The sequence below is a fragment of the Cyprinodon variegatus genome, unplaced genomic scaffold, assembly GCF_000732505.1.
Source record: "Cyprinodon variegatus isolate N-32 unplaced genomic scaffold, C_variegatus-1.0 Scaffold869, whole genome shotgun sequence".
NCBI lineage: Eukaryota > Metazoa > Chordata > Actinopteri > Cyprinodontiformes > Cyprinodontidae > Cyprinodon > Cyprinodon variegatus.
This window is the reverse complement of record NW_015151322.1, coordinates 220,421-247,949: the sequence shown is the minus strand read 5'-3', so window position 1 is coordinate 247,949 and position 27,529 is coordinate 220,421. Positions and strand designations below refer to the sequence as shown.

Below are 27,529 nucleotides of genomic sequence, written 5' to 3'. Positions count from 1 at the left end.
TATATATATATATATATATATATATATATATGTGTGTATATATATATATACTTGATTTATTCTTCTTTAGTTTTAAGTATATGTTTATGAGTTTTTATAGTCGAATTGTCTTACTAATTTCATATTTCTATATAACATACTAAATTAATAACATACGGTGAGGAAAATAACTATTTAAACACCCTGCTGTTTTGCACTCAGAAATCACGGAGGGCTTTGAAATTGTCATCGTAGGTGCATCCACTGTGAGACACAATCTAAAAGAAATAATCCAGTAGAGGATGCAATGATATCACAGGCCAGCCTGCTCTGAGTTTACAGAAGTAAACATGGATGGTAGTACCAGAGCGCATCTAGCGATCTTTCCCAACCATAAAAATACAATCTTTTCAAGATGGTTAAACATAAATACTGCTCTCCGTATCATAATCATCTGCCATGGTGGTTGTTTTTCTTGCCGCTTCTTCATAGCAAGACCCAGAATAATGACCTTTCTTGGGTATTAATGGCGTTCAGGCCGGATGAATGTGACCTGGCCATTCGGACACAGGTCGCATTTGAAAAGATCAAATTTGTATTGGATTCAGGACCACACACAGTGGCCTGGGTGGCATTGTTAAAAATCGGATCTGTGTTGTTCAGACAGCCATGAAAAGATCAGATCCAGGCCGCATATGGGCAAAAAAATCAGATTTGGGTCACTTCAGGCTGCAGTGTGAACATGGCCAAGACCAAAGAGCTGTTCAAAGACACTAGAGACAAAATTGTACACCTTCACAAGGCTAATGGGAAATTACCAAGCAGTTTGGTTTTTATATATATTTTTTAGGATGATGCATTGAACAGCTTTGATCTGAAGTCAAACATCTTTGGGATATTGTTTTATCACTGAACTCTACCAGCTGCATTTCTTGGACTTGTTGATGCTTCAATTTACAAAACGGCTGAATTTATCATGATTTGTTGATAATTAGCTCTGTTCACTCATAATGTGACAGCTGAAGTCAATAGGTGTTGTTTAGGGATTTTAAAGAGAGCTGAATATCTTCAACAAATTTCATATCTACAAAAATATTTTCTTCAATTGATTATCTTCTATCTTCAAATTATTCACAGCTTTGTGTGGAATTGTCACTTTAAAGAAACATCCAATGTTAAAACGTGTAAATGTACACGGATACTATGAAGGTTGGTATGGGTTGACTAATCAGCTGTTACTGTAAATAAAGGTGTTTCCCTCACAGCTGAAGGCCAAGGTCAGAGTCTTTTTACTGCCATAACAGTGTTTTACTTTCATACTGTTAAACTTGTACTGTAACATATGGTTAAACCCAAACTGTTTCATACTGTATGACCTCAGTAGCCACAGCTAGTCAGATCGCTGCTTTCATGCAGATCCACCTACCTATGCTTTCTTGTACAGAAAGCATTAGTTTTTCTCCATAACTCTGACCCCGAAATCCCACATCCTCCATGACTGCTCAAGTTTTGCAGAAGCAAATCATGCGTAAATGAACTAAATAACTAGGATCATACAAAATAGTTTTTTTATGAACTATGTTCTCTACTTCCAAACTCAGCATCTCTTCATCCATGCCTGCAATAAGAAGTTTTTTTGACTGGATTTGATTAAACTGTTAAGCCTGTCAGTATAAAATAGATATTTTGATTGAGATGAGAAATCTGCTTCCGGGTATGTTCAAGTACCTATAGTCTGCATCTAATCATTTAATTAAATGGTCTTTTAGATTTTTGGAATCTATAAGAATCATGCTCTAATTTGTAGTTACCAATCTGTCGTAACTGTATTTTAATTTGACAAACCGGATCTTCTTGCGGTTCTTGACCTGGCCGGCTTCCAACGGACCGGAGCGGAGCAAAGCATAGCTTGGGTCCGTATTTGTCTGGTGATGGACGGAGAAGACGTATGTGGACGGAGGAGTAGCGGTGGATGTGGAACAGCTCTCATTGATTAGCACGACAGACAAGTAATCTGCACAACTCGTGAACAAGGAGGAGTTTAGCACTGACGGAGTATGTGGAATCTGGGGGTGACTCTGCACCTTGTGTCCTTGGCCTCATTCCCAGGCCTGCGAAACAATGCAGTATCAGAGTATTTTTCTCTGCAGCCTGTTGGGTTTTGCCTCCTGTCGTACTATTATTGTATCAATATGAAGTGCTTGATGTTCTCCATGCTACAAGTGTCAGCCTGCCTCACGGTCTGGCCCTTCTAGTCAGACCTTTGAGTTATCTGAATCCGAATCTGACAGAACGGCTCCAGGGTGATTTACAGCTAGTATGAGATCAGTTTTTAACTGAGCTGCTGCTCCCTGTTTAGTGCTGGAGTAAGAGTCAGTGACCTCATATAGTGCTTCAGTCATCTTTTTGAGAAATGGTAAAGTAATGATTGTCTTACACTGCTTTCCTCACAGTTCTGTGGTGCATGCTGATCCACAGCCAAATTATTTTTTTTCCAGCCTTTGCACATCTGTTCTGATCTGTGTTCAGCAGACCCCAAAGCCATAAGCTCTGTAGCTCAATGCTGCCCTGAACTTACAAGTAAAATTCAGCAAAAAATGATCTTAGAATAAGTAAACGTTTCTTGACATAAATCTCTTTGTACCTTATTTGAGCAGGTAATTTATCTGCTAATGGAATGAGTATTTCAGCCCCTATAATAAGAGTGTATATACTGTACTTTAGTTAAGATGTTTTTTCTTAAAACGGCGGGTGAAATTTCTGCACTTTTTCTGGGATTTCATTAAAATTGATTAAAACCTTTGAAATTGTATGGTTTTTGTTGAGGGTTCATTTTTTTTTAAACTTGATGCCTGACAGATAACTGGCCCATGTCTACTGCTTAAAGCCAAAACCTTTTTTTAAGTTGTTTCACATCTGTTCTTCATCAGTAACGGTATCAGCAGAGGTTTGCACTGATGACTTGACAAATGTTTCTCATATTTAGGTTTTTGCAACTGAAAAGTACAGCTTCCTCATATTTCTGAAGTCATTTATTAACCAGAGCAGAACTGGGTGCAGTCCTCCTCCTCCTCCTCCTCCTCCTCTGATTAACTTAAGCAGCAACAAGTTCAGCTCCCTTCCTGTTTTGTTTGAAAACAGCCCAAACTCCCTAGCAGCTCCTCAGGGTTTTGTTTATAGAAAGTAAACATATTTAAACCTTTCCATTTATTGATCTTTGAGACTTTTTTTATTTTTTTTTCCTACAGGATTAGAGCCAGGAAAGGGACAGATTTTTTTGTTTACACTGGAAAACTTCTTTTGGACATGTAGAAAGAAGTATACTCGGGTTATTCTCAAAATATGCCCAAATTTCAACATTAACAGCTTTGAAAATAAGGTAGCTTTCTGCCATATTTGTTCTCCTGTGCAGTGCTTTTCTAAAATTTTGTTTTATGTTTTATGAGAAAGAAAGTGGCACATTACTTAATATAGCACTCGAGAAACACGTTACTGTGTTTTTTCCTGCCTGTTGCTGCTCACTGCCTTTCAGCTGGCAGGTTTACAGGGACGACAATATCAGAGGTGGGTAGAGCACCCAAACATTGGACTTAAGTGATAATAGTTCGTCAGCAAATTAAGTGAGTGTACTTTTATACATTTACTCAAATAAGTCTGTAAAAGTATTTAGTTGAAGGTCCGCTCTATTACAGAGTAACTGATCATATCATCGGATATATTTATTAAGTAATAAAGACGGACCAAAATGCAAAGTTTTGTGCAAATTTTGGTATTTTAAAAATTAAAATAAAGTAAGAGAAAAAAAGAAAAGTAAAATAAATAATTTTACTGAATATAAAAATTCCAGGTAGTAGAAAACTTTTTTCTAAACCAATTTCCTTTAAAACATGAAACTAGCACCTCCACTGATAATATTCACTCCTTACTGTATATCAACTTTACCTTTCAATGTTCACAGTTAATGGTTTTTACGCTTTTGTGCAAAAAATAAATGATTATTAATTATGATATTTAAATACAAAATTGATATAAATGTTGACTGTGTGTCATTGTCTGGAACCTCCTTCAAAAAAAAGAAAACAACAAGCTCACCGTAGATGGTGTAGCCAAACTTTTGACTCAACTAAGAGTAGCAACATTTTATGAAGATATCACTCAAGTAAAAATTTTGACCAGATTATTTCTGGTTCATTCTAGATTTGTGACAGTTGAGTCGGCGTTCTGTCTGGAAATGATTTTGACCTTTTGCAGCCAGAGTCCAGGTTTGAAATCTGGAATCAGGTTGAATTTATATGCTAAAAAACAAAACTGCATTTTTACTTTTTCCCCCAAATTAAGTAGTGCTCTAATTTGATTTTTGTTTTCCTTACTGTGCACCAACCTCCATGCAGATGTTTAACTTCAGGCTTTTATTTTCTTGAGCTTAAAAGCTGACTTTACTGTTGTGTAGAAAAGTGTTTACTTCTGCTGATCTGGATATGCATGGTTCTGTGTGGCCCAATCCCAAACTGACCCCTAAACACTTCCCCTAAGCACTAACCGTTCCTGTTGAGGGGCCTAAACCAAAACCAAAACCAGTTGGTAGGGTGAGTCGACCATTCAGCCCTTATATAGCGAGTCTGCTTCAATGCAGACGGCGTAACGTTGGAGGAAACTCATGCATTTAAGTGTTAAATTCTGCTGGTTCGTTGCATCTTCATCACAGTGATAGAAAGTCACAAGTTAGGGGAAAAAAATCGTTTCATTAATTCCAAAAGGGAAAGTCCTCTTTAAAAGTATTTTTGACTGTAGAAATGTATGTTTAAGAAAGGGACAAATGTTTGATGCCATGTAAATCTGTGCCACAGAGCTATAGCGACGCACATGGGATACCTTTTCTGTTTGAGGGAGGAGGGCGTCCCATTCTCATTTATACCCGCCCACCTTCAATCAAGGTGCCCTCCACTGATGCGAGTGTGACTTCATTGGGAGTGATCCTCAATAGTTAGTGGTTAAAACATAGGCGGTTGGTTTAGGATTGAGCCTGTGTGAGCTGCTACTCTCTCTTCTTTTCTGTTTGGTGGCAAACCCACTTTAAGTGTGGTACCGCCACCTATAAGACTGGAGCGAGAAAGTCAGGGTCATTTTCTTGTAAGAAATGTGACCAAAATTGACCACTGTGATTTGGGAATAGTGATAATGTTACAAATGCTGTTAATTTTTTACTCCATTCATTTTTTTTCTAGCTTTTCTTTCTTGTCTTTGGTTGAATTATGAATTATTATGAGAATAACAGGGTTTGTTCTTCTGTGCCAAAAGGACCAACAACAGACAAATACCAGCCCAGAACCCAACCCTCAACCCAATGAGGCACCAGAGACGAGAGCACGGTCCAGGGGAGGCTCTGGGGCCGGAGCAGGGGATGGAGGAGGAGGAAACCGTACTAACCCCGAGCAGAACGGGCAGCCACCCGCCGCTCGTCCCGCTCGAGTCGTGGAGACCGAAGAGGAAGAGGATGAGGAGATGACCTTGAAATACGGGGCCAAGCACGTCATCATGCTCTTTGTGCCTGTGACCCTGTGCATGGTGGTGGTCGTGGCAACCATAAAATCTGTCAGCTTCTACACCAGGAACGATGGACAGCGACTGTGAGTGTTTTATGACCTATACCTCATTCCTGCTCATAAACGGATCAGGTTTTAGACTTTGACCAGATTTCAAACATTACATGTGGTTGATTTGTCTTGTAGTTAAACATAACAACCACTAGGTGGAGGCACTGTACCATATTTCATGTTTGACAGTTGAGTATTTAAGTGTCACTGTGGTTCTTGTTGAAGCGAATGATGGGCTTAGATTAAAAACTGAATATTTTTACTCATTTATTGAGATAATTTATTTGCATTTCCTGTTCAGCTATTAGCTCAGCTGTTCTTTCTCGTCTCAACTCCAGGATCTACACACCTTTCCCCGAGGAAACGGACACTGTCGCACAGCGAGCCGTCAACTCCATCCTTAACGCCACGATCATGATCACTGTGATCATCGTCATGACACTGGTGCTGGTGCTGTTATACAAGTATCGCTGCTACAAGGTACAGACAGAGGCTCGAATAATGCAGGAGAATTCTTTATTTCACCGTTGACACTTATCTATGTTATTGTTTCAATGAGGAAAGAGGAATGTACCAAATAAATTAGTAAAATGCACTTATTTTTGCACTTTATCATATTACATCTACAAGCTTCAGGAAATGAACTAATCCCATATGCATGATGCTGCCACCCCCTTGCCTTATCATGTGGAGGCTGCCTCTACCATGCCATGTTATGTTTTTCATGTTTATCCTCCACTTTGTGTCAGCCTATCATAAAAGATCCTCACATGTGAACGGGTTTGAATATCTTCCTGTGCACAAGCGACTTTTTTAACATAAGATCTTACTCATTGTCAGATGTTTTCATTTACCCAAAAGTTGGTCTGTCAAGAATTTACCATTTATTATAAAAGTCTCTATAAACTGTGTGCTGTAAGGCTGCACATGAGCAGAGCTGCTATCCAGACCCTCTGCAACCTGTTCTCTCCTTCAGTAAAAACAAAAGTCATTCAAACTGCTCTCAATAAGATGCAATTCAAAGAGTTGTATTTAGGATTTATTAGGTTGAAATTTTTGGGCAGAACAATTAACCATAAGCATCTTTGGTAAGTTCAGATAAAATCCAAGTGAGCCAAGCTGGTATTGTGAAATGATATCTGAATGATGCAGATCAGCAGTAATAACACTGTGTTACACTCTAATATAAACATGCAAAGGGATGTTTTCTGATTATTTCATTTAAAAGTGAAGGATTATTAACTAAGAGTTTGGATCAGGAAGCTTGTTTTTTTGTGTGTGTGGTTTTTTTGTTTTTTTACTGTGAAGTGAGGCACTAAAACAGCAACCAGATTAAAGCCTATTTACAAATTTATTTAGATAACTATTTGTTAAATCCATTTGATATAATTTTAGAAAACAAAGAGATGTATTTTTAGTAGAGATTTAAGTTATATTTTAATCACAGTATTATGAAAAAAAAAACGTGTAAAGCCCCAATTGATGGTGAGGTTTTGGATCTAGGTTGTCGCTAAATGTTAGATATAGCATTTAAAAACACATTAAAAAAATGTAGCTCAGCACTCAGCATGTTTTAACTTTCCAGTACTTCTTTACACTAAGGCTCCCCTTTAGATGGCCGATAAATTGGTTAGAGATATGTTATTAATTCATCTGTAAATATTTTTAAGTCATTGATAAGGGTTTTATGCTTTAAAGGGGTGTTGGAGTCAAAACTGACCAGTTTCTTCCGAAACACTGAGCCTAAGCTGACAGCTCTGTTTCAGCATTTTAGACCAGTTTATTACCTTTAAAGAAAATCAACATTTATACTTTTTTTTTTTTTTAGCATGAACAAATATGATTGCATGAACGAGTGAGCTTTTAAGTGTTCTCAGATCAATTAAAATCATATCTATAAAGCTTTTGTTAATTATTTATAAGGGGACCCTTACCATCTATGGTACTGATTTTCCTTCCTGTAATTACGAGCAATTATGCTGATTGGTTGTCACAGAATTTCATAATTAACAAATTAAAAAACTTTTAAAACAATTTAAAGTTTCAAACTTTAAATTGTTTTTACTCTTCCTTACTTAGTTATTAGTGTGTTTATTATTACAAAAATAGTTTGCCTAAACTCAAAGAATTCCAAAAAGCAGCAAACATTTTGTTTTAGGCAGATGTTAAAGCAGAGATCCTCAACGTGATGGCCCAGGCCCTCTAGTGGGTAGAGGAGGTATTGAAGGGGGTTAGGAAATTTTTCTCCACACTCAGCAGTTTAGGTTGCTTTTGGTCAGACTTTTTTTTGTTTCATACATTTTATCACAAATAAATCAGGAATTGTAACAACTGCAGTTTTGCTTAGGCTAGAAAAATCTATTTTAATATGTTACATTTAAACAAATGTTAACTAGAGTTTTAGAGACTTATTTTGTTGCACATTATCAGATGGAAGTTGTTTATGAAATCCTTTGAATTAATCAGGTTATATCTTACCATTAGTACCTCAACCTCTCATCTGATGTTAATCTTTGTTGGCATCTTTAAATTGCCTGTTTTAAAACTTCAAAATTGAACCCCCACAACAGATACGCTCTTTTTCATCATCGATCTTGGGCACATGAAGTGAAAAACTTTGCTATGCATCATTTCTGTTTCCAGCTGAAAATCCTGGTTTAGAACCTTATTACACTTCTACGTTGCTCCGGCTTCATTTTAAACTCAAAACAGCTTCTTTTGATTCCTCTTCCTCGGGTCTACTTCCTTTGGGTGACAGAAAGTGATCAACTATCAGTGTTTCTCACCATCCATCTCTGATTAGGGCGGATTTGGTTTTAGAAGCAGTTTTTCAGTCTATGTATTGTTTTGATTCTAAGTATTTTGAAGTAGAAGATTGAATATACATTCCTTATTTTCCTGTTTGGTCCACTCATTTAATTCAAATTCAGTTATTATACTTCATTTTTGTTTATTTTAGAAGAAATTGAATGTTTCCTTTGAACTGCATCACATAAACTTGTGAGTGAACAACATGTTATTAAACACAAAAAGCGGGTTAAAAAAGCAGATTCAATTGCCCTTCAGAGGAGTATATCGGTACTTTGTCTAAACTTTCTTTTCTCTTCATCTTGGTTTCTGTATTTAAGCGCACAGTTTTAAGTTGAACAATAGATCAAAGATGCAGATTAAACTAAGCGGTGCTGCATATTAACCAGTCTGATGTTTACATTCTCAGGTGATCCAAGGATGGCTGTTTCTCTCCTCCCTCCTCTTGCTCTTCTTCTTTTCCTTCATCTACCTCCAGTAAGCACTGCAAACATGGATTTAAATGTAGTTTTACAAATTTAATTTAACTTCATTCATTCATGTGAAGTAATCTAGCTCTTTCTGATATAACAGTAACTCCAGCTGATCTCTGCTCTTTTAAACAGAGAGGTTTTCAAGACCTACAATGTGGCCATGGACTACTTCACCCTGGCAATAGTAGTGTGGAACTTCGGTGTGGTTGGGATGATGTGTATTCACTGGAAGGGACCTCTGCGGCTCCAGCAGGCCTACCTCATCATGATAAGCGCCCTGATGGCCCTGGTTTTCATCAAATACCTGCCGGAGTGGACCGCCTGGCTCATATTGGCCGTCATATCGGTTTATGGTAAATCTCTCCTTGACAAGCACAGAAATGAGGAGTCTGCATTTAAATACAGGGACTCATGGGCAGGAGATTTTTATTGTTTTTTTTTTGTTTTTTTAAATATGATGCATTTAGAGAAAAAAAAAAGAATAGTTCCTGATGTGATGATTTATTTGTATGAATGAAGCCTTTGGTTTGGAACATTTGGGAATGTAGGAACCAGAAAATCTTCTTTTGCTTATTCATTGTTTTGAAAGTTCTAGAAAATGACCCTGAATTTGGTTCATAGCATCACTAACCTGATTTTAATCATTTTTCCAACCACAGACTTGCTGGCTGTGCTCTGTCCTAATGGACCACTGAGGATTCTTGTAGAGACGGCTCAGGAGAGAAATGAACCTATATTTCCAGCTCTCATCTACTCCTGTAAGTTAAGATTTCAGATTATTTTTTTTTTAATTAATGTAAAATAAGATTTTGACAAAGAGACTTAAATATAATAATATATATATATATATATATATATATATATATATATATATATATATATATATATATATATATATATATAATCTCTTTTAGGGAGTCAATTTTAAAACTGCATTCTATAGCTAACTGGGGACAAGCACGTAGGTCGGCCTTAGGTAAACATATCACCAGAATAATTATAATAGGAGGACCACTTATTTAGATGATCCACCTGGAAATAAAAGATTGTCCTCTATACCTTTAAAGATGACTATATGGATTTTTGGTTTTTTTTTCTTTTTTGCACCAGTGTCACTGGATTATTAATCATTTAGTTGATGTATCAGTGTGGATCATTGCCCCCAAAAACATTCAATTAAGAATCCCATCTTATCACGGTCACACACACGTGTTAAAAAGTGAAAGAGTAAAAAATGATCAAAGAATTTCAAGCCCACACCCTTAATTTGTAATTTTTGACATTATTGATACTCTAAAAACATTAAAATCATTAAAAGAAACTCATTTTGTTTGTTGTTTTGTTTTTCGGTGGGGTGATGCTTCCTTCATTTACTGCTATGAGGACTGGATTATTGAGAAGGGCACAAAAGTTTAGCACATTTTTTTCTAATCCACCCAATGATTTGTGAAAATCAAAAAGACCAAGACTAAATGTTACCCTGGGATTAGCCAAACCTTCTTCATTTTAATTTAAAACTCCTTTTCTACTTTTGATTAATTTGTACTCTTGTTTTTGTTACGTCCCATTTGTTGTTCTCCAGCTACAATGGTATGGCTCGTCAATATGGCGGACACTGACAGGCCCAACAGGAACTCAACAGAAGCAGGTTTACCACAACAGCAGACTCAAGAATGTGAGAACAGATTGAAATGTCTTCCTTTTTAGTTTTTTTTTTTTTTTTCCCCAGTACATAAACTTGCTTCTCCTTGTTCATCTGCAGCGGTAGAGTCTCCGCCCCCCTCAAGTCCCTCGCAGGACGACGGGGGCTTTACGCCCAACTGGGTCAATCAGCAGCAGCACCAGCTGGGGCCCCTTCAGACATCTGAGGAGACCAGACGGGAGATTCAGCAGATGCCATCTGCTCGTCCACCTGTGGAAGACGACGATGAAGAGAGTGAGTGCTGAAAGCAGAATAAAACTTTAATCTTTTGATTGAGAGTGCTAGACGTGTAACGGGTCAGCGAAGCGAATATTTACACAAGTTCATTTAAGGTTTGACAGTTTAGTTTTTTAAAGGAGATTGTTCCTTATATCTTCTGTTTAGTAATAGCAGTGTTAAGTGGTTTTTGTTTAGTTTTTTAATAAACTATCTGAATAAATGAAAGATCTTAGATGTAATTTAAAGCTGCTTACCTCCATTTAGTGGTACACTTAAAACTTACAATAATCTACTCAACTATACTGACCTGTTTCTAACATATTGCCACAATAAGCTTCATTGTTATATTGAATTACCTCAGCTGCCCAGCAGAAAGCCTGAAACCTTTGTTTGCATTTTCAAGTCCTGCTCCCTCATAAATTGTCTTGCCCTGGTAAAGGTTGAGCATATATCATCTTCTCCTAGCTATTATTTCTTTTTTTCCTTTTGGTTTTGCTCTGACAAAGGCCCTTCAGGGTGAAACGTGTTGGCATGTTTTTATCACATTAGCCATGTCCCAATGAAGGCTTTCAATCTTGGATCCCTTACAGAAGAACACCAGATGAACAGCTTCACACTCCCTAGAGCACTCCATGTTTCTTTCACTTCTTCTTCTTGTTTTGGTTTCTTTCTTTTGCCTTTAACTTGACAGAATACAGATGGTCCTCCATTGAAACAGAAATTGGAAGTTAGAATGATCTACAGTAATTTATGCTGACTTTGAACTCTTCCCCCACTGACAAAACCTCTTCAGATAAACTTTCCAAAAAAAAATTAAAAACAATCCACTGGACTTGGTTTCCAAGCTGAAAGACGTTTCACTTCCCATCCAGGAAGCTTTTTCAATTTTTGTTTAGATAAAAGTAAAACGCAAAAGGCTGATGTTTGCCCCATTTCAGCTACTCTGATCAAAAATGCAGAAGCATCCTGGTGTGTCTCCCATTGAGTGCACCACCACCTATGCATTTATTAGCTGCTAATTCTAAGCTGTGGAAAAGTTAGCATTTCTGATATGTTTTTGTTAAAGCAATGCTCTATTTTTGCTAATGGAAGACTGAATTTGTTACACACTGTCCATTTTAAAGGAATAATATTAAAGAAAATGTTAAATTCTATTAAACAATATATATAAAAAAAAACACTTCATAGAATCTTTAGCTACTCGCAAAATGTTCAACTATATATTCTTATAAGTAAAAGTTTCAGGTCCTTTTTATTATAAAATACGATTTTGAAAAAGACACTTATGATTTCACTTTTTTTTATTTCCAAGCTCTTATAGGGAGTTAAATTTAAAAATCGCATTTTATTTGTACGAAATTATGATAGATGATTTGATTGATATAGCCTAAAAAATTCCTTAAAGATGACGATATGGATCAGTGGTGTTTCCCAATTTTATGTAGATATTCGGTTTATTTTACTCCAATTTTGCTGCAGTTGACATTTCTTTGTTCAGCTGTCGAAACCATTGGTCGTGGGGGGGGGAGTAAAAACCTCTTAAGATTAAAAAAAAAAAGGCCCACCAAGAAAAAATGGGAAACCCACTATCTTGACATTTGAAATCAGATGTCCTTTGCCTCAGAGTTAAATATCATCTGCATTAAAGAAAACTTGATCTTCAGTCTGAACTATCTGGATCAATGTGTCCACAGCTTCAAAGGAATATTGCCACAAATTTGATCACTTTAAAACTATACCAGAGATGACCTTCTAATGTCAAGTCCACAGCATTTATTCCTACATTTGATATAAACATTTATGCAGTGATGGCATATTTTTGGTTTTCTGTAGCTTCAAAGAAACACAGGTCAAATGAGACACTGAACTATTTCAGTGTCTCTTTGATTAAATATATATGATAAATGATAATTTCACTCTTGTGCAAATTACTTATAAACTGTGAAATTAATATATATATTTACTGAAGTAATTTTGGGATTTTTAGGAAAATCTAAAACATCATCAGCATTGAAGGAAACTTTACTTTAAATTATGAACTTGAATGAATTGGAAATACTTTTTTTGGTATAAAGGCAACAAAGCTTCATTCCTATATTTCTCCACATCTTGTATTGTGGTAATAGGGAAGGTGTATTCAAGGCACAACTAGCACACATTGCAGCTGATGGCGTTTTATATAGGTGAACATGAACATACATCAGTACGAACATGAGCTTTGTAATTTAAACTTGTTAAGTCAAAGATTTCTCTCTGCTTTCCTGCTTCGGTTCCCTTCTCTACAAACGTTTCTGGAACGTTTTTATGTGTCTCTTTTTCTGTAAGATTGCGGTCCGCCTGACTGCCACAGTTTTTCTTTTTTTATCAGTCGAAACAGATTAGGAGGCAATTGTTTATGGCAGTTGCAAGGTTTTATGTTCTAACCATTTGGACAGCCTGTGCTCTTTCTAACTTAAATCTTCTGTAAACATGGGGTCGGAGTTCTTATTTTTATAGTAATTACAGCTGTGAAGGCTGGAGGGTGCTGGGCTAACTGGAACTGTTTGCACTGACTACACCCTAAATGTGGCGACCTCCTGTGTTCTTAGGAGGCGTCAAGCTGGGGCTGGGAGACTTCATCTTCTACAGCATGCTGGTGGGGAAGGCCTCAGCCACAGCCAGTGGCGACTGGAACACCACGCTCGCCTGCTTTGTAGCCATCCTCATTGTAAGTGACCAGCTCCTTACTCACTTACTCCGTCTGTCAGCACAGTGTCTACCCTTCTTAGAAACTGTTAAACCATCATTATTGGGTTTAATTTGTATCATAATCATACGATATTTGTCCCCCCCTGCAGGGCCTGTGTCTGACTCTGCTCCTGCTCGCCATCTTCAGGAAAGCTCTCCCCGCTCTACCCATCTCCATCTTTTTTGGCCTCGTCTTCTACTTTGCAACAGATAACTTGGTGCGGCCCTTCATGGACAAGCTCGCTCTTCACCAGTTCTACATTTAGCAGGACGCCTGGGTCCCCCCCCCCTCAACCCCCCCGCCTTCTGGCCAGCAGCATGACAGCACTCCCTTTATGGCCAGGAGAATAAAGGACGATGCAGCGGCCCCTCTGCCCCCTTAAAAACACCTCTAGAAACTCATGATGCTGGAAACACCAGCTGATTTCACTCTGCCTTCATTTCTGGCACCGAAATATTTTCCACAATGGCTGTTCTTAAATTTTATTTTTTCCTTTTAAACTTAAAAAGACATTTCCCACCAAGTGGAGACCGAATCTTCAGTTTGTCCAACAACTACAGCTCTGAGACACTGACTAATTGGGGGATATTAGATCCCGATTTAGATCTGGAGGCTCTTCTCTTTCCATATACGCACAGCCCCACCTAATAGGGGTTTTACAGCAGGTGCCTTCCTCAGGTACACCTACATGGTAGCTGTTCTCAACGAGGGAGTTTTCTCTTTTAGCTCCCTTAAAGATTATAGCAAAAAAAATCCTCTCTTATCCATTTTCATTACAACTCCAGCTCTAACCCTTATAGCGCCTTCATTACATGAACAGACACAGTGACACTGCAGATAAATAGATGATGTGTTATTTGAATGTTTACGAGGTTTTGGCGCCTGCTTTGCTCTCTGCCGTTAGAGTGGTAGATATTAACTGCGTTGTTATTGTTTTCCATTTCCTTAGACATAAAAATCTAAATTGGGTGATTTCCACCCTCTAAGATGAATGAACACGTCTCCCCCTTCTGTGATAAAACGGGGATTTTTATTTCATTTTTTCTTGACAGTATTGAGTTTTGAGTTGATTAGGAGACTTCACCACGTTTTCGCCCTCACTTTCACTTTTGAGACTTCCCAGCTGGAAGAGGTAGGCGGGCGAATGTCAGCCACTGAGCAGTCCTGCTGGAGTAATCTGAGGGTTCAGTGCCTTGCTCAAGGGCATTTCTGTAGTTCTTGTTAAACCTGTGTGACAGACGTGTGCTGTGTCTTTGTCCCCCATCTGTCCAGGGATTGTAACCTGTGATCATTTGGTCACAAACTTTAAACCTTTAGGCTACAGCTGCCCTCATGATGCTCGCCTGGTGCTGTTTGGAACTATGCTACGTCCAACCCTGAACTCACTGCATCGCACAGATGCCATCGGGATTTATTACTCTTTCATTGTGATACGAAAAAAATGTTTCAAACCAGTTTCAAGTGTTTAGACATTTTGAAATGTATGCTAGTATCCAGCATCAGGCCGTGCTTATTGAGAGAATATGATCCTTTGTAAACATTTTTGGGATGTACAGCTTTGTCATGTGTTATGAGCTGTTTTGGATACAAAAAAAAGGACAAAACCAGCAACTCCAACCTAAAAGATGGAATCTGGTTTAGATAAAATTAAGCTGTTTAATAAAAGAACTGATATTGAATATAAAGGAGGACCAGCTGCACTGATTGTTTTTTCATCATTGCACCCGGGCTTTGTGCTTGTGAAGAACCCCGGAGGGAACAACAATAATAATATTTCTGCTGAAGCAGCTTTTACTCCCAGTTATGTTCATTAAGAAACTGTTGGGTGACTGGCTTACTTCTGTTTCTTTCACATACATGTTATGCAAGGTTATTCCAATTCAGATTATGTTCTTTTTTTAATAAAAAGTGAAACATGAAATGTTTTACACTTGTTTATTTCTTTCTCCTCTAAGGAGGATTTCTTAATGGCGAAATAAATAAATATATATATATATATATATTTCAAAGTCAGTTTACGCTTGCCATGATCCTGATAGTACAGCTCTAGCTTATGTTGTAGTGAGAGTTACTAAATGAAAATGTTTTGCTCCACAATACGTCTGGTTCTGTTTAAGATCCTAATGGAATTTCAAGGAAAAGCAAAAATGTTTTTATTTCGAACTTTTCACTAAAACTGAATATGACCTAAGCATTTTGTTTTAAAATCAAAGATCCATTTTTATCAAATTTATCATTCTTGTTTAACAAAAAAATAAAGAAAACTGCTAGTCGGTGTTGCTTTTTTTCATTATTCCTTGAATATGATTTAAATATAATTTTTCTTATAAAATATTGGCATACTTTAAGATACAATGTGTAATAGCCAATGATCAGACTGCAGATTGCACCAACATGAACCTGGCCGAGCCTGGTGCTAATTCTCCGTCGTAGTTTTCGTATCCTACCTCCAGTGCAGACAGAGCTGATGCCATATCTCATCCCGCTCCACCGCTCACTCAGTCTGCAGGCTCTTCTGAAGCTCAGTGTTCCTCTGTCCATTTCCAGTTGTTAGCCTCTAGAGCCGAGCCTTGGTCTGCCGTCGTCTCTTGCTGCCCTGGTGGTCTCCTTTGATGTCACGTCGTCCTCCTCATGGTAAGCTGCAACCAATCTTTGTATAAGTGTTCAAATACTTATTTGCAACTGTATCATACAAATAGTTAAAAAAAATCATGCATTTTGATTTCTGGATTTTCTTTTTGATTTTGTTTCTCACAGATGTGCACCTATGATGACAATTTCAGAACCCTCCATGATTTCTAAGTAGGAGAACTTGAAAAATAGCAGAGTATTAGAATACCTATTGTACCCACTGTAGATTGGCTCAGGTTCTCCTGAGCTATCTCTTTAGTTATGCTGCTATAAACTTAGGCTCCTGGAGAACCTAGGCACCACTTTTCCTCGTTCTGCTACATTCTACTTATATTCTCCAATTTTGTAATATTTGCTATTTCAACTCCTACTTTTATCTTCTCTCTGCATTTTCTCGTCATTATAGCTTCATGTGGCCTGTTGCTTTGTTTAGCTTTAAAACCATCCTAGAAGGAGGCATCAGCTGGGCTACTGTTGTACAGATAATACAGTTGAAACTGTTTTCAGTCTTAAGTCCTGTATCTCTAATACATATAATTATGGATTTGCTTTTTACTGTGACTGTGTTCTCTTTAATTGTTTTTATATGAAAACTGGCTCAGAGCTCAGATAAATAATTGTCCTTGGACAGAGCCATCTATGGAGCAGAGTTTACCGTTAACTTTTCTAACGTTGCATTATCTATGGGTCGGTTCTTTGTTTCCTTTTGTTGCTTGTGTCTCATTACACTCCCAGTTTCCCCAGGCCACTCACACTGAGCCTGCTTCTGCTGGAAGTTACTTCCTATTAAGAGAAAGTTTTTCCTCTCCACAGTCCCTACATGCATGCTTGGTTTGAGAGATTGCTGCAGAGTCAACTACATTCATTGCAAGTGAATGTCTGCTGGTGCTATATGCTCATCTACAGTAGGAGTAAATCCTGCAAGGTCAGCGACTCTATGAGATCAATTGAGTTAGTGTAGATTATAAATCTTACCCAATCTGTCTGGATGATTTGATTGAATTGTCTCTGTAAAGTGAAGTGGCGCTATATTAATAATCTGAAATAAATTGAAGTAAAGCTGCACCATAAACAACTCTTGACCAATTTACGTTTTATGATGGACTCGACAAACACATTGGCAAAGAAAAATATTTTTTTTAACAGCAAGAGCAGATTGCTAATCTGAAGCCAGTATTGTTGTCAAGAATTTCTGCAATGAATTTCTTTTTCTTTTTCTGCAGGTCAGAAAGTAACCCAGTTAGCACCCTGGAGTCTGGTTCAGTTGTTTCGCATAGTTATGAAATGCAGTGACATGCTGCGATTATCAAACACGCACTCTTCCTAGTTACCGATGCTCAGGAGAAGATGGGGAAAATTGTGGAAATTCCTTAGTAATTTGGGACACCAACATTCCTCACTCACCATTCCTTGGTGCCCACTGGCTGATGGGAGCAGTTGGCTCTCTGCCTGGAGCTCTGTTTCCATGAGAACTAGGAACACATTGTCGCAGCTTACCCGGAATGTTTAGGCTCACACAGTGACTTGGTGAATGAGGCCTCAATGAGGCCTGCTGACGTTCTGAAACTAAGGAGGTAATTCCTTAATACTTTGTTAGCATTCTAGACCTCTGATTGGTTCAGATATGGCCCCTAAATACTCTCAAAAGCAATCTCAAAGGATTGATTTTCAGAGTCAGTCACTTCTTTTCACTTCCTTTGGTATGTTTTCCATTCAACATAAAGAAAATATGGCAAAAGAAAACCTATTAATTAAAAACAAACCCATGGTATCTTGCAAACATTCATATCCACTGAACCTTTTTTCACATTACAGTCATTTTGTATTGTGATTTTTTTAACAGGCTTACATAAAGTAGTGGATAAGATCCTGAATCATATGTATGCAGATAGTATTTAGCTTTTTTTGTTCTTTTCTACTGAGAATTAACTATTTGACCTCACTCACTCACACAATAGCTCTTGTACAACTACTGGCAACTAAATGTGATCAAAACCGAGACCAGAAAACTGGTACAAATTAGTTTTTATCATTTGAGAAACATTTCAAAGCTCTGATCATGTTAATCAAAAAATAAGAAATAGTCATTCATGCTTTTCTCTTGTCTTATTTGGATATTTGTAATAGTCTTTTTATCTGTCTTAATAAGGACCAGTGAGGGGTAAGTACTTTATCTGTGCAATAAGATAAACATTACAATATGACCCTAGCTTTCAGAACACTACATAGCTAACCTCTGGGATATATTGATAGCTTTTTGACGCCATATTGTTCCCCTCAGACTCTAAAAGCAGTTTATTTGAAGTTACTGGAGTACTATAGACTAATTAAAAAACTTCCACTTTCCAGCTGATGGCTCAAAGGAAGTACCTGCTTCTATTGTCCTTTTTCACGTGCCTTATTAAATCTATTGAGTCTTTTAAGAAGCAACTAAATACATTTTTATATAAACAGGCTTTTAACTAGGCTTTACACATTAGCAGTGTTTTTTTTTATTATTGAGCAGCATTTTTTGATTGTGATATCTGTGAAAGGTGTTGTACATGTACATTTTAAAAGCTGTAAATTTAAATAAGTTAAATTTTTTTAAACGATAATAAAAAAAAATACTTTGAAGAAACATAATTTCCCATATTTACTTCTCTAATTCTTTTGGGGTATGTCTCTACCAACTTTGCGCATCTAGAGATTCTAACTTTATTAATCCCCCCCACCCCCGAGTAAGTTCAGTTTAGTGAGACTTTAAATGTGACTGTTTCTATATTTTCAGTTTAACTGGAGCTGGAAGATAAATGTCAGGAATCAAGAATCATTATGAAATTATAACAGCATTATGCAGCGACTCCTGACCTAAAAGGTATGTATATTTCACAGAAAAAATAGAAAGGCATGTAAAAGACCCCTAGAGAATAAATTTGTACACATAAAACAATTTGTACTGTGCACACAAAGTGCAACTGGTGTCAGACCAGACTATGAAATGGGATGCTGGTGTGTTTCGATTTAGTTGGACGTTCGATTCTCATACTTTTCATGCGTTATTCCTACTTTCAATTTGACGTTAACTTCATAATTATGCAATCAGGGTCGTTTCAAGGATTTTGGGGGGCCCCAAGCAGAACTCACTTGAACTGTTACTTGAAGGTTAAACTGTAACAGATTTATACTTTATCTTGGATTTTATTTTATATGCTTCAAAGTTGTTATTGTATGCTGAGAATGCGCATTTGCGCAACAAGTGCACAGCTTTGAGGGAACACTGGCGCTCATACTATTAGTCAAAAGATGCAGTTAATAACCAGGTCAGTTATTGTCTGGGGGCTCCATGGCAGCTTGGGGCCCTAGACAATTGCTTGGTTTGCTTGCCTTGTTGCAACAGGCCTGTATGCAATCATTCGTAATGGTCCATCGTATAAAATCCTAATAACATACACTGAATTTGTTCAGCTGTAGCAACTTCACATGTGAAATGTGTGAGATGGATGACAACATTGGGAAGAGGGAGACTTTTCAGTAGATGTCACATTTCTTTCTATGTCTTTAAGCGTGTTTGAGGCTACAGTGAACTGAAGTAATCTGTCCACCTCTTTCACCCTCTGTGCAGGGTGGACTTAGGCAGGAGATGCTGTCACCATGTGTAACTCCTATGTGCGTTACAAGTTTCCAGGGATAACTCTGCTAAGGGGATTAGCGTGCAGTAAGGGCGAGGCAAGGATTAGACTTTACCAATCACTGCAGACAATCATCAAGCTCAGACACCTCGGAACAGTTTGGGTGAAGTCTTTGTGAAAACAACAAAAGCACCTCTGTAGGTGTATAAATTATTCTAACACGATGTCTCAGGAAAAGCTGGAGAGCTTGGTGAAGCGCATGGAGGAGACGCTCGCTGAGATGGAGCAGCTGAAGCTGCACTGCGGGAAGCAGAGTGAGGAGCTGAGCCAGCTGGTGGTGGAGCTCCGGCGAGAGAACCAGGAGCTGGTTGAGAAGTACAACCAGCTCACCGTGGAGATGAAGGAGGCCAAGGAGATCATAGAACAGCTACAGGACACAAAGTACGCCTTCAATGCAAAGGAGCGACAGGCGCAGAAGCTAAGCCGGCAGCTTTGAGGGCTGAAGATTTCCTTTGGAAGCATGACAGGCAAGCAATGGGATCTTTGGAACGACGAGGACAACATAGATGAAAGCAACTATAGGACAGAATAAAACCCATGTTAAACAAGATTTCAAAAGACTGTGTGGCCAAGAGAGTGCAGCTGTTTTCCCTAATGGGTTTTCTTCTCTGACTCAGTGTAAGGGTGGATGTAAAGCTTAGTAATTTGAACCTAAATCCTGTGGCTTAGAGCTCTTTTTAAACTTATGGCTAGACTTAATGACCTGAAATCAAAGCAGAAAGGTCTGGCTGAGGAAAATGTACATTTTCTTTAAATCAGAGACTGACATCCTAAGCATTGTAATCATTAGGCTTTGGTAATAAAACACTCCTATTCCTGGCACATAGGATGCAAAAACTTGTAAATGTTATAGTGAATGCCAACTTGGAGGTGGGTGGCCATCTATTTTTGCTCTTTGGCAAAGCTGAGCACTAAAAATACCTGATGATCCTTCCTTACCCTCTCAGCATATGAAGGTTTGAGACCTCAGGTCAACCACCCTTTCCTAAAAACAAAGCCTTGTGAAGGTAAAAAAAAAAACCCTAACTGTAAATGGTTATAATGTGACTTGTTTATGCGACATAATTTGCGTTGTCACATCTTCGAAATGAATTCCCATAAATTTGAATAAAGAGAAGAAGGCGATTTATATATTTTTTTGGATATATGTATTTGTTATTTTGGTCTTTATATCCCAATGAAATGTGTTTTAATACCAGGAGGGACAATGTCAGAATCATGGATGATAAAGTAGATCTGTATCAAGTTTGGATGCTTTAAGAGTTTAACATGAATCCATTTGGTCTCCAAGGCTCAGAAACAATATTCTAAGATCAGGTGTTTTTTGTAAAAACTATAGTAATCGGGAATTTTCTATGGAATAACTGAACCTCCCTTACTTCAATACACCTACTTAACATTTTTTCCCCCCAGAGTTTTATTGTCATTACCCTGTCACAACTACAGAGCAACAAAATTAATTCTGCATTTAACTCATCTCCTTGGGGAGCAGTTGGATGCCATTGTGCGGCACCCGGATGGCAGTGTGGAGGTTAAGAGTGGAAGTCTGTGGAAGTGGGGCTCAAACTCAAAACCTCTGGATTCCAAGCGCAATGCCCTGACCACTAGGCCGCCACTCGCCTCCAACATCCAGTGCAACTAGTATCACTATAACACCACCTAATTTGCAATTATCTGTGTAATTTGTCTTCAAAATAAATTTAGAAGTTCTGTGTGTTTCCAGAGAAATTTAGATCTCTATCAGATTATCTCACATTGTGATGTTCAACCCATCGGATGCAAATTGAAAGAGGATGGCCTGACAGGAAACCTAAGAAGACTGACAAACTCAGTTAATCTAACAGCCCAAGAAAGAAGGAGATTAATGAGTGAAGCAGCCAACTGGGCCATGGTAAGTTTAGTTGAACTTCAAAGCTCAGGTAAGAGTATTTGGTGACAGGAAAGCCATTTGGCAGATCTGACCATTACTGAAAGGATTCCTGTTTGCATTTTGCCAAACAAAATAAATTAATTATATTGAGCCTACATGCCTAAATGCAACAAGTATGTGATACTGTCACACTGGCAAGGGGATGCTTTACTTTAACAGGTGCATAAAAAAAGAATAGACCTAAATTAAAAGGAAGTGAGGAAGATTTGAGACCTTGTTGAATGTTAAACTTACAGCATGAAAGTAATTCTACCAACAAGCAACATCTGCTACTGTTTACATGGAAGCAGATTAATGTGTTAAAATGATCCAGTCAAATAATTGAAGACTTAAAAATTGATGTTTATTAGCGAGATCTATTTACAAAGAAGAAGTCAAAATAACCAATCTTTAGATTTTGCAAATCTTGTAGATGCACAGAATTCCTTAAAATACTTGGATGAGTGGCTATAGTGAATGGGGGTTCTACAAACTATTGACTCAAGTGTGCTTAAAACTAAAATAAGACACTTTTTAAATTGGCCATATTATTAATCATATCAATCAAAACTTTATTTCCCTGATAATTATTTTCAAAATCACTACCGAATACCCTGGGATTGACATTGGACCCCAAAAGATGATAGATAATCATGAAAAAAGGTTTATATCAAAAACTAAAATATATAACAATGTCACCATTTTTTATTTATATAAAACATAAAACAACGAGCAGTTTATTCAGTCCTTCATTCAATAAATAAATGGGAGAGTTTAAATTAAATTTTACAATTTATTTCTATATTCGATTGTTTAGAATCTTCATGCTTACCTGCAAAAAAATATTTACTCCAACTAATGTAGTATATAAAGCAATCATACACTATCAGAATCCAAACTTACTTGTTTAATGAAAGCTGTTATGCGTGTAATTTTTAATTCTAGTTTTTATTTGGTTTACTGATGTCTACAGAGAGTCTTGTGAGGACACGATGTCTTACCAACTGCTAATTGCTTCTCCCAGTATTCAAAGTAAAAAAAGTAGATGAACTGTAGAAATTGGTTACATTTCTCACTGAATGTGTCATTTTGATATATATTCATACACCAGGAACTTAATTGTAGATAACTTAGGTGTGGGAAAAAAAAGGCTTCACTGCTAAACTGAGAGAAGACGACATTCTTCTGGAGCCCTCTGGCAGATACATAAACACAGCTTTGCTTATGTGGTTTACTCTTTAAAGTCCCAAAATAATCATTTCTTCTTGTTGTTTGCAAGTAGTTTTGACATGTTTGTTTTTATACGTATTCTATACAAAGATTTGGGTTGTATGTTCTTTTTGATCTTCAAAAATCAGGAAGGATTTCAAGTCTTTAAATGTTTTAAATAATCAGCTCGGGCATTATCTGGCCCTGACTGATTTAGATGTCCCAATTTGTTTTGATTACTTTTTTCTTCCATGAATTGAGCAAACTATTAGTGATGGTCCAACAACACCGGTGCATCGGTGCATGTGTGGAGCCCATAGAACAAAACACTGTATCGGTGCACGTGTTGTTTCAAGAAAGTCATGTGACAGATACAGGAGTTTTTTCTGATTGTCTGACACTAAACTGTATTTAAAAACTTATCTGTCAACATGATGAATCTGCTAAAACAATTCTCATCTTTTGCAGTTTATCATTAAAATTATAAAGAAATTTGAAACAGCCTAAAAGAAATAGGAACGTTGCATTTTAATTTTAATTTTCACGTTGTGTCATCCTTTTCCTCTCACTTATCACTCAACTTATCTGAGTTAAAGTTCATTTCAAATTGACTCTTAGTTTATTTACTGTTTTTACTGTACTTACTGTTTTAAAAATATGATTTAAAGGTCCACAAGCATCCCCATTCACATTTCCCCCTAAATTTTCATGTTATATGTTTACATTATTTATTGGCGGCATCTAAAAATATTTTGATATTTTTTATGAAATAATACAATATAACCGATATAATTTAAATGATATCATTGTACTAGGTCATGAAATCAACTCAGTTTAATCTGTCAAATAAGCTGCCTGTAGTGTCTTTAATTGTCCAGCAGGTGTCAGTATTCTGTGAGACAGTATCGATGCAGCATCAATACAGTTTGGCAATGTGTCGAAACACTTCAAGATGTCTCATTAACCAATCACCACTGACTATTAAAGGTATTGTGGAGGATTTTCATTTTCGCACATAAAAAAAAAAAAAAAAAAGCATGCAAGAGTGTGCACGAGCTCTTTTCTCCCCGAGCATGCTCTGTTTAAAAGTTGCTGTTCCAATAGTTCATACAAGCTTATTGTGCCCGAAAGGTCCTCCCTAACCACTAAAACCCTTGATCACTATATAGAGCTGGGCCATATAGTGGACTTTATAGCAAACGGTTAACCTACCGTTCGGACCGATGATCACTGCTTTTTGCTCCCCATTGCTTACATAACTCCTCGTCCACCGCGCGGTACCTGCGCCATCTTTGTTAGTAGTCGCCGCTGACGAGTAGCGACAGCCTATAGGCCAATTTATACTTCTGACGCATAGCCTCTGCAACCGTCAAATCTGTCTCTGTGCACAACCACGCCCCCCTGCGCAGAGGCTCTGCAACAGTCGTCGAGCACCTCAAAAAAAATTCCGACTACACGTCGGATGTCGAGCAGAAGTGCGCAGACAAAAAGCAGCTGTGATTGGTCCTTGTTATGCCTTTCCGCCTGTCTGTGTGGTTCTCTTCTCGATTCGTTGCCAGGGCGCGCCATTTAAAAAAAATGAGGAGTAATAACAACAATGTATAACCACGACGAAAGTTTGATCGAGAAGGTTTCGGAAGTACAACGACTTGTACAATGCCTCAGACATGTTTTGAAAAACCAGCTACAGAAGTTCTTGTGATCATCTGTCTAAGTTCTCGCGAGTTCTCTAAAAGGCTCCCCCTAGCACTTTGGTGGGAAACTGCTGTGCGTCCCTACAGTAGAAATTCCAGACTTATGTTGCAGAAGCATACCAGCAAAACTGGTTCACAACTAGACGCAAGCACCATTTGATGTGTGCGGTTGCAGAAGTATAATTTGCCCTTAAGGTGACAGTGGCCCGCTGTGACACCAAATCCCATAATAATTCTGGGATATATCTGCCTCTTCTAAAGCCTTTCTTTTCTTCTCATACACTTCGTAGACACTTTTTCTATTATGACCCTCAGCCGTTTTCAAAGAACCGCGGTGAGAAAGGTGAGCTTCAATGACTGTCCGAAACACCACTCGCGACTGAAAGTTCACATATGCAGAAAAAGCTAACGAGCTAGCAAATAGAAAGGCCTTACGTAAACATATCACCAGAATAATTGACAATTGGGAGGACCACTTATTTAGATGATCCACCCGGAAATAAAAGATTGTCCTCTATACCATTAAAGACGTAACATATAAAGTTACCTTAATTGAATAAAATTTTTCTTTAGTTACAGCAAAAGCTATAAACACAACCCATTGATGTGAACATTATTATACGGTATACATTTTTACTGTTCGGAAGAGGCTAACCGGAATAAAAATGGCGGCCTTTAAAGAATGACACAAAACCTCTGCGCCATAAGTTTAAACCCAACATTTCAGTTGAAATTAGCATTCAGGATGTATATTAAACCTATTATCAATGATGTTAAGGTTAAAAATAAACAGGACACCAAAGTGAAAACAGTTCCAATTTTGGAAGCCAAGGTAACATTTGGGACTTATTTGTGGCTAAAACTCCAACTCAGCCTTAACATTAGACCCATATGGTGTTCACTTAAACATAGCATCCTCTGCTATTACATAACTCCTATTCAATCTGCAAACATTTTTCCAAAACCTTCCTATGTCGCCTGCCTATAGAGAGCCTACACAAAGCGAAAGCTTGCACTAACTGTTATTTGTGTAGTCTAAAATTACACAGTGGGCGGGAAACGTCCCCACGTGTGTCAGAAGGGGCTGTAATTGGGCTGAGAGTCTCTGGTTAAAAGGCGAGGGGCAGACACACTGCAGCAGAGGCTCCTACCAACACTTTCTCCTCTGCCTGCTGGTTCTGTTGGAACAAAAACAGAGAGAAAGAGAGAAAGGCAAAATTTTCCAGGCAGACAGCTCCTGCTCAAACATCCAGTGCACTGTAACTCTTTTTGGACGCACAGAGACACTGCGTCCATCCAGGCGACAAGAAATCTCATTTACAAGCCACTCAGCAGGGTAAGTGATTGTTTTCTTTTCATTTATGAATGAAACACTTCAGTTAGTTTAGTTTTGTGACAAATCCACAAGCTTGAAGTATAACTAAATAGACTCTTTATCCTTTATGGCAGTGTTTACCAACCTTTTTTGACTTGTGTACGCCTTATTGATGATTGTCCAAAAGTGAAAAGTAGAATAACTGATTATAAAATAAAGAGTATTTCACTTAATCTTTTAATTTCAGTATTTAATTCTTATCATTTTATGCTTTCTAATCTCAAAGAAAAAAACAACATGAATATGTTCCCTGGAAGGTAGTACGGAATCAAAATAAATGCTAAATAAAAATGCTGTAATAAACCTCTATTTATAAAACTGGAGCTCCTCTCCTCCCTTAGAGTCAGAATTAATCTTGATGAATTGGGAACAAAATGCAGAACAAAAAATACAGTCAAACTGACTTAATTAGTTTTATTCTGTTTTCATCAAGACACCTGAGCTGCTTTGATAATGAGCTCAGTGTTAGGCTTGATGTGTAAAAACTGAAGGTGAACACAAATATATAAGAAAAACTTTATTTTTCGTTGATAAGAGCTTGTTTAATTTATCAATTGGGTCCTCACAAAGCAAAAAGATCCCAGAACTATTTAATTTTACTCCCTAAGAAATTGAATATTTTCATGTACCCCTTGCAACGCACTCGTGAACCACTAGAGGTATGCGAACCACCTTTTGGGAAACACTGCTTTATGATATAAAAGCAGATACAGAATTTATCCTAATAAGAGCATTTATCATATTTCTAATCATATCCAGATTCAGACTTCAAACTTGGTACGCAGGTCACAAGACCTTGCTTGCCCGGCTGACTAAGGAACAAAATAATAGTTAATTCTGTTTGATAAAAGCAGGTAATAAAGACCTGAGGGCTTTATGGGCTGGTGCTCTGATGACACAGGAATCTTACAGGAAACTGAAATGATTCATCAGTGGAGTTAATCGGTGCCCTTACATTATTTTTAAGAGATTGTCTATAATCAAGGAGGTGTAACTTTTCTGTTGCCTCAAGCATTCTGGAAATGCAGGGAAGTAATTGTTTTGTATGACCTCTCTTGCTGTAAACTATTAACCCTATTTTGGTGCTTAGAGTATTATTAAAAGATTTAAAAAAAATTTTGTTGATTTTTTGCTCATTTATGAGGAAATGGTCTCACTTATGTTGGGGATCTAGAGGTAATATTTAGCCTATGGATTTTCATATTGCATGACTTTTAGACAAAAGTTCTTATTCTATATGATGCATCATTTACTTATTTACTTATATCAATATGTTTGTTTTTACACAAATTGTTGTTGTTGGTTTCAGCCCAGTAACTCCTATATAAAATTACCGTATATTATAACACTCCACACATTCATACAAGATTTTTAATGATCCCAACTAGACACTGATTTAAACATTTTCATTTGGTTTCTGCTGCAGGAAATTCTCACTCTTTAGTGTTAACTGACTAAATATAATATCTTTATAAATTGTTTTGAAGATAGGGTGACCCTCTGGATCAAACTCAGCTATCCTGAGCGTTTCTTTTTC

The 27,529-nt window shown here is 37.5% G+C and overlaps 1 protein-coding gene across 2 annotated transcripts in view; it reads left to right on the top strand.

The window, feature by feature from the left end:
• Positions 1-14,256, top strand: part of LOC107099431 (presenilin-1-like) — a 19,955-nt gene extending 5,699 nt beyond the window's left edge. The window contains exons 3-11 of one of the 2 annotated variants that reach the window (XM_015397534.1): positions 5,278-5,606; positions 5,912-6,053; positions 8,791-8,858; positions 8,987-9,207; positions 9,514-9,612; positions 10,437-10,529; positions 10,617-10,790; positions 13,364-13,482; positions 13,613-14,256. In XM_015397534.1, the coding sequence (XP_015253020.1) occupies positions 5,278-5,606; positions 5,912-6,053; positions 8,791-8,858; positions 8,987-9,207; positions 9,514-9,612; positions 10,437-10,529; positions 10,617-10,790; positions 13,364-13,482; positions 13,613-13,768 (1,401 nt within the window). In that variant the 3' untranslated portion in view covers positions 13,769-14,256. Of the gene's footprint in view, positions 1-5,277; positions 5,607-5,911; positions 6,054-8,790; positions 8,859-8,986; positions 9,208-9,513; positions 9,613-10,436; positions 10,530-10,613; positions 10,791-13,363; positions 13,483-13,612 lie in introns of both variants that reach the window. The other variant, XM_015397533.1, reaches the window with a different exon arrangement.
• The last annotated feature ends 13,273 nt before the right edge of the window (positions 14,257-27,529 follow it).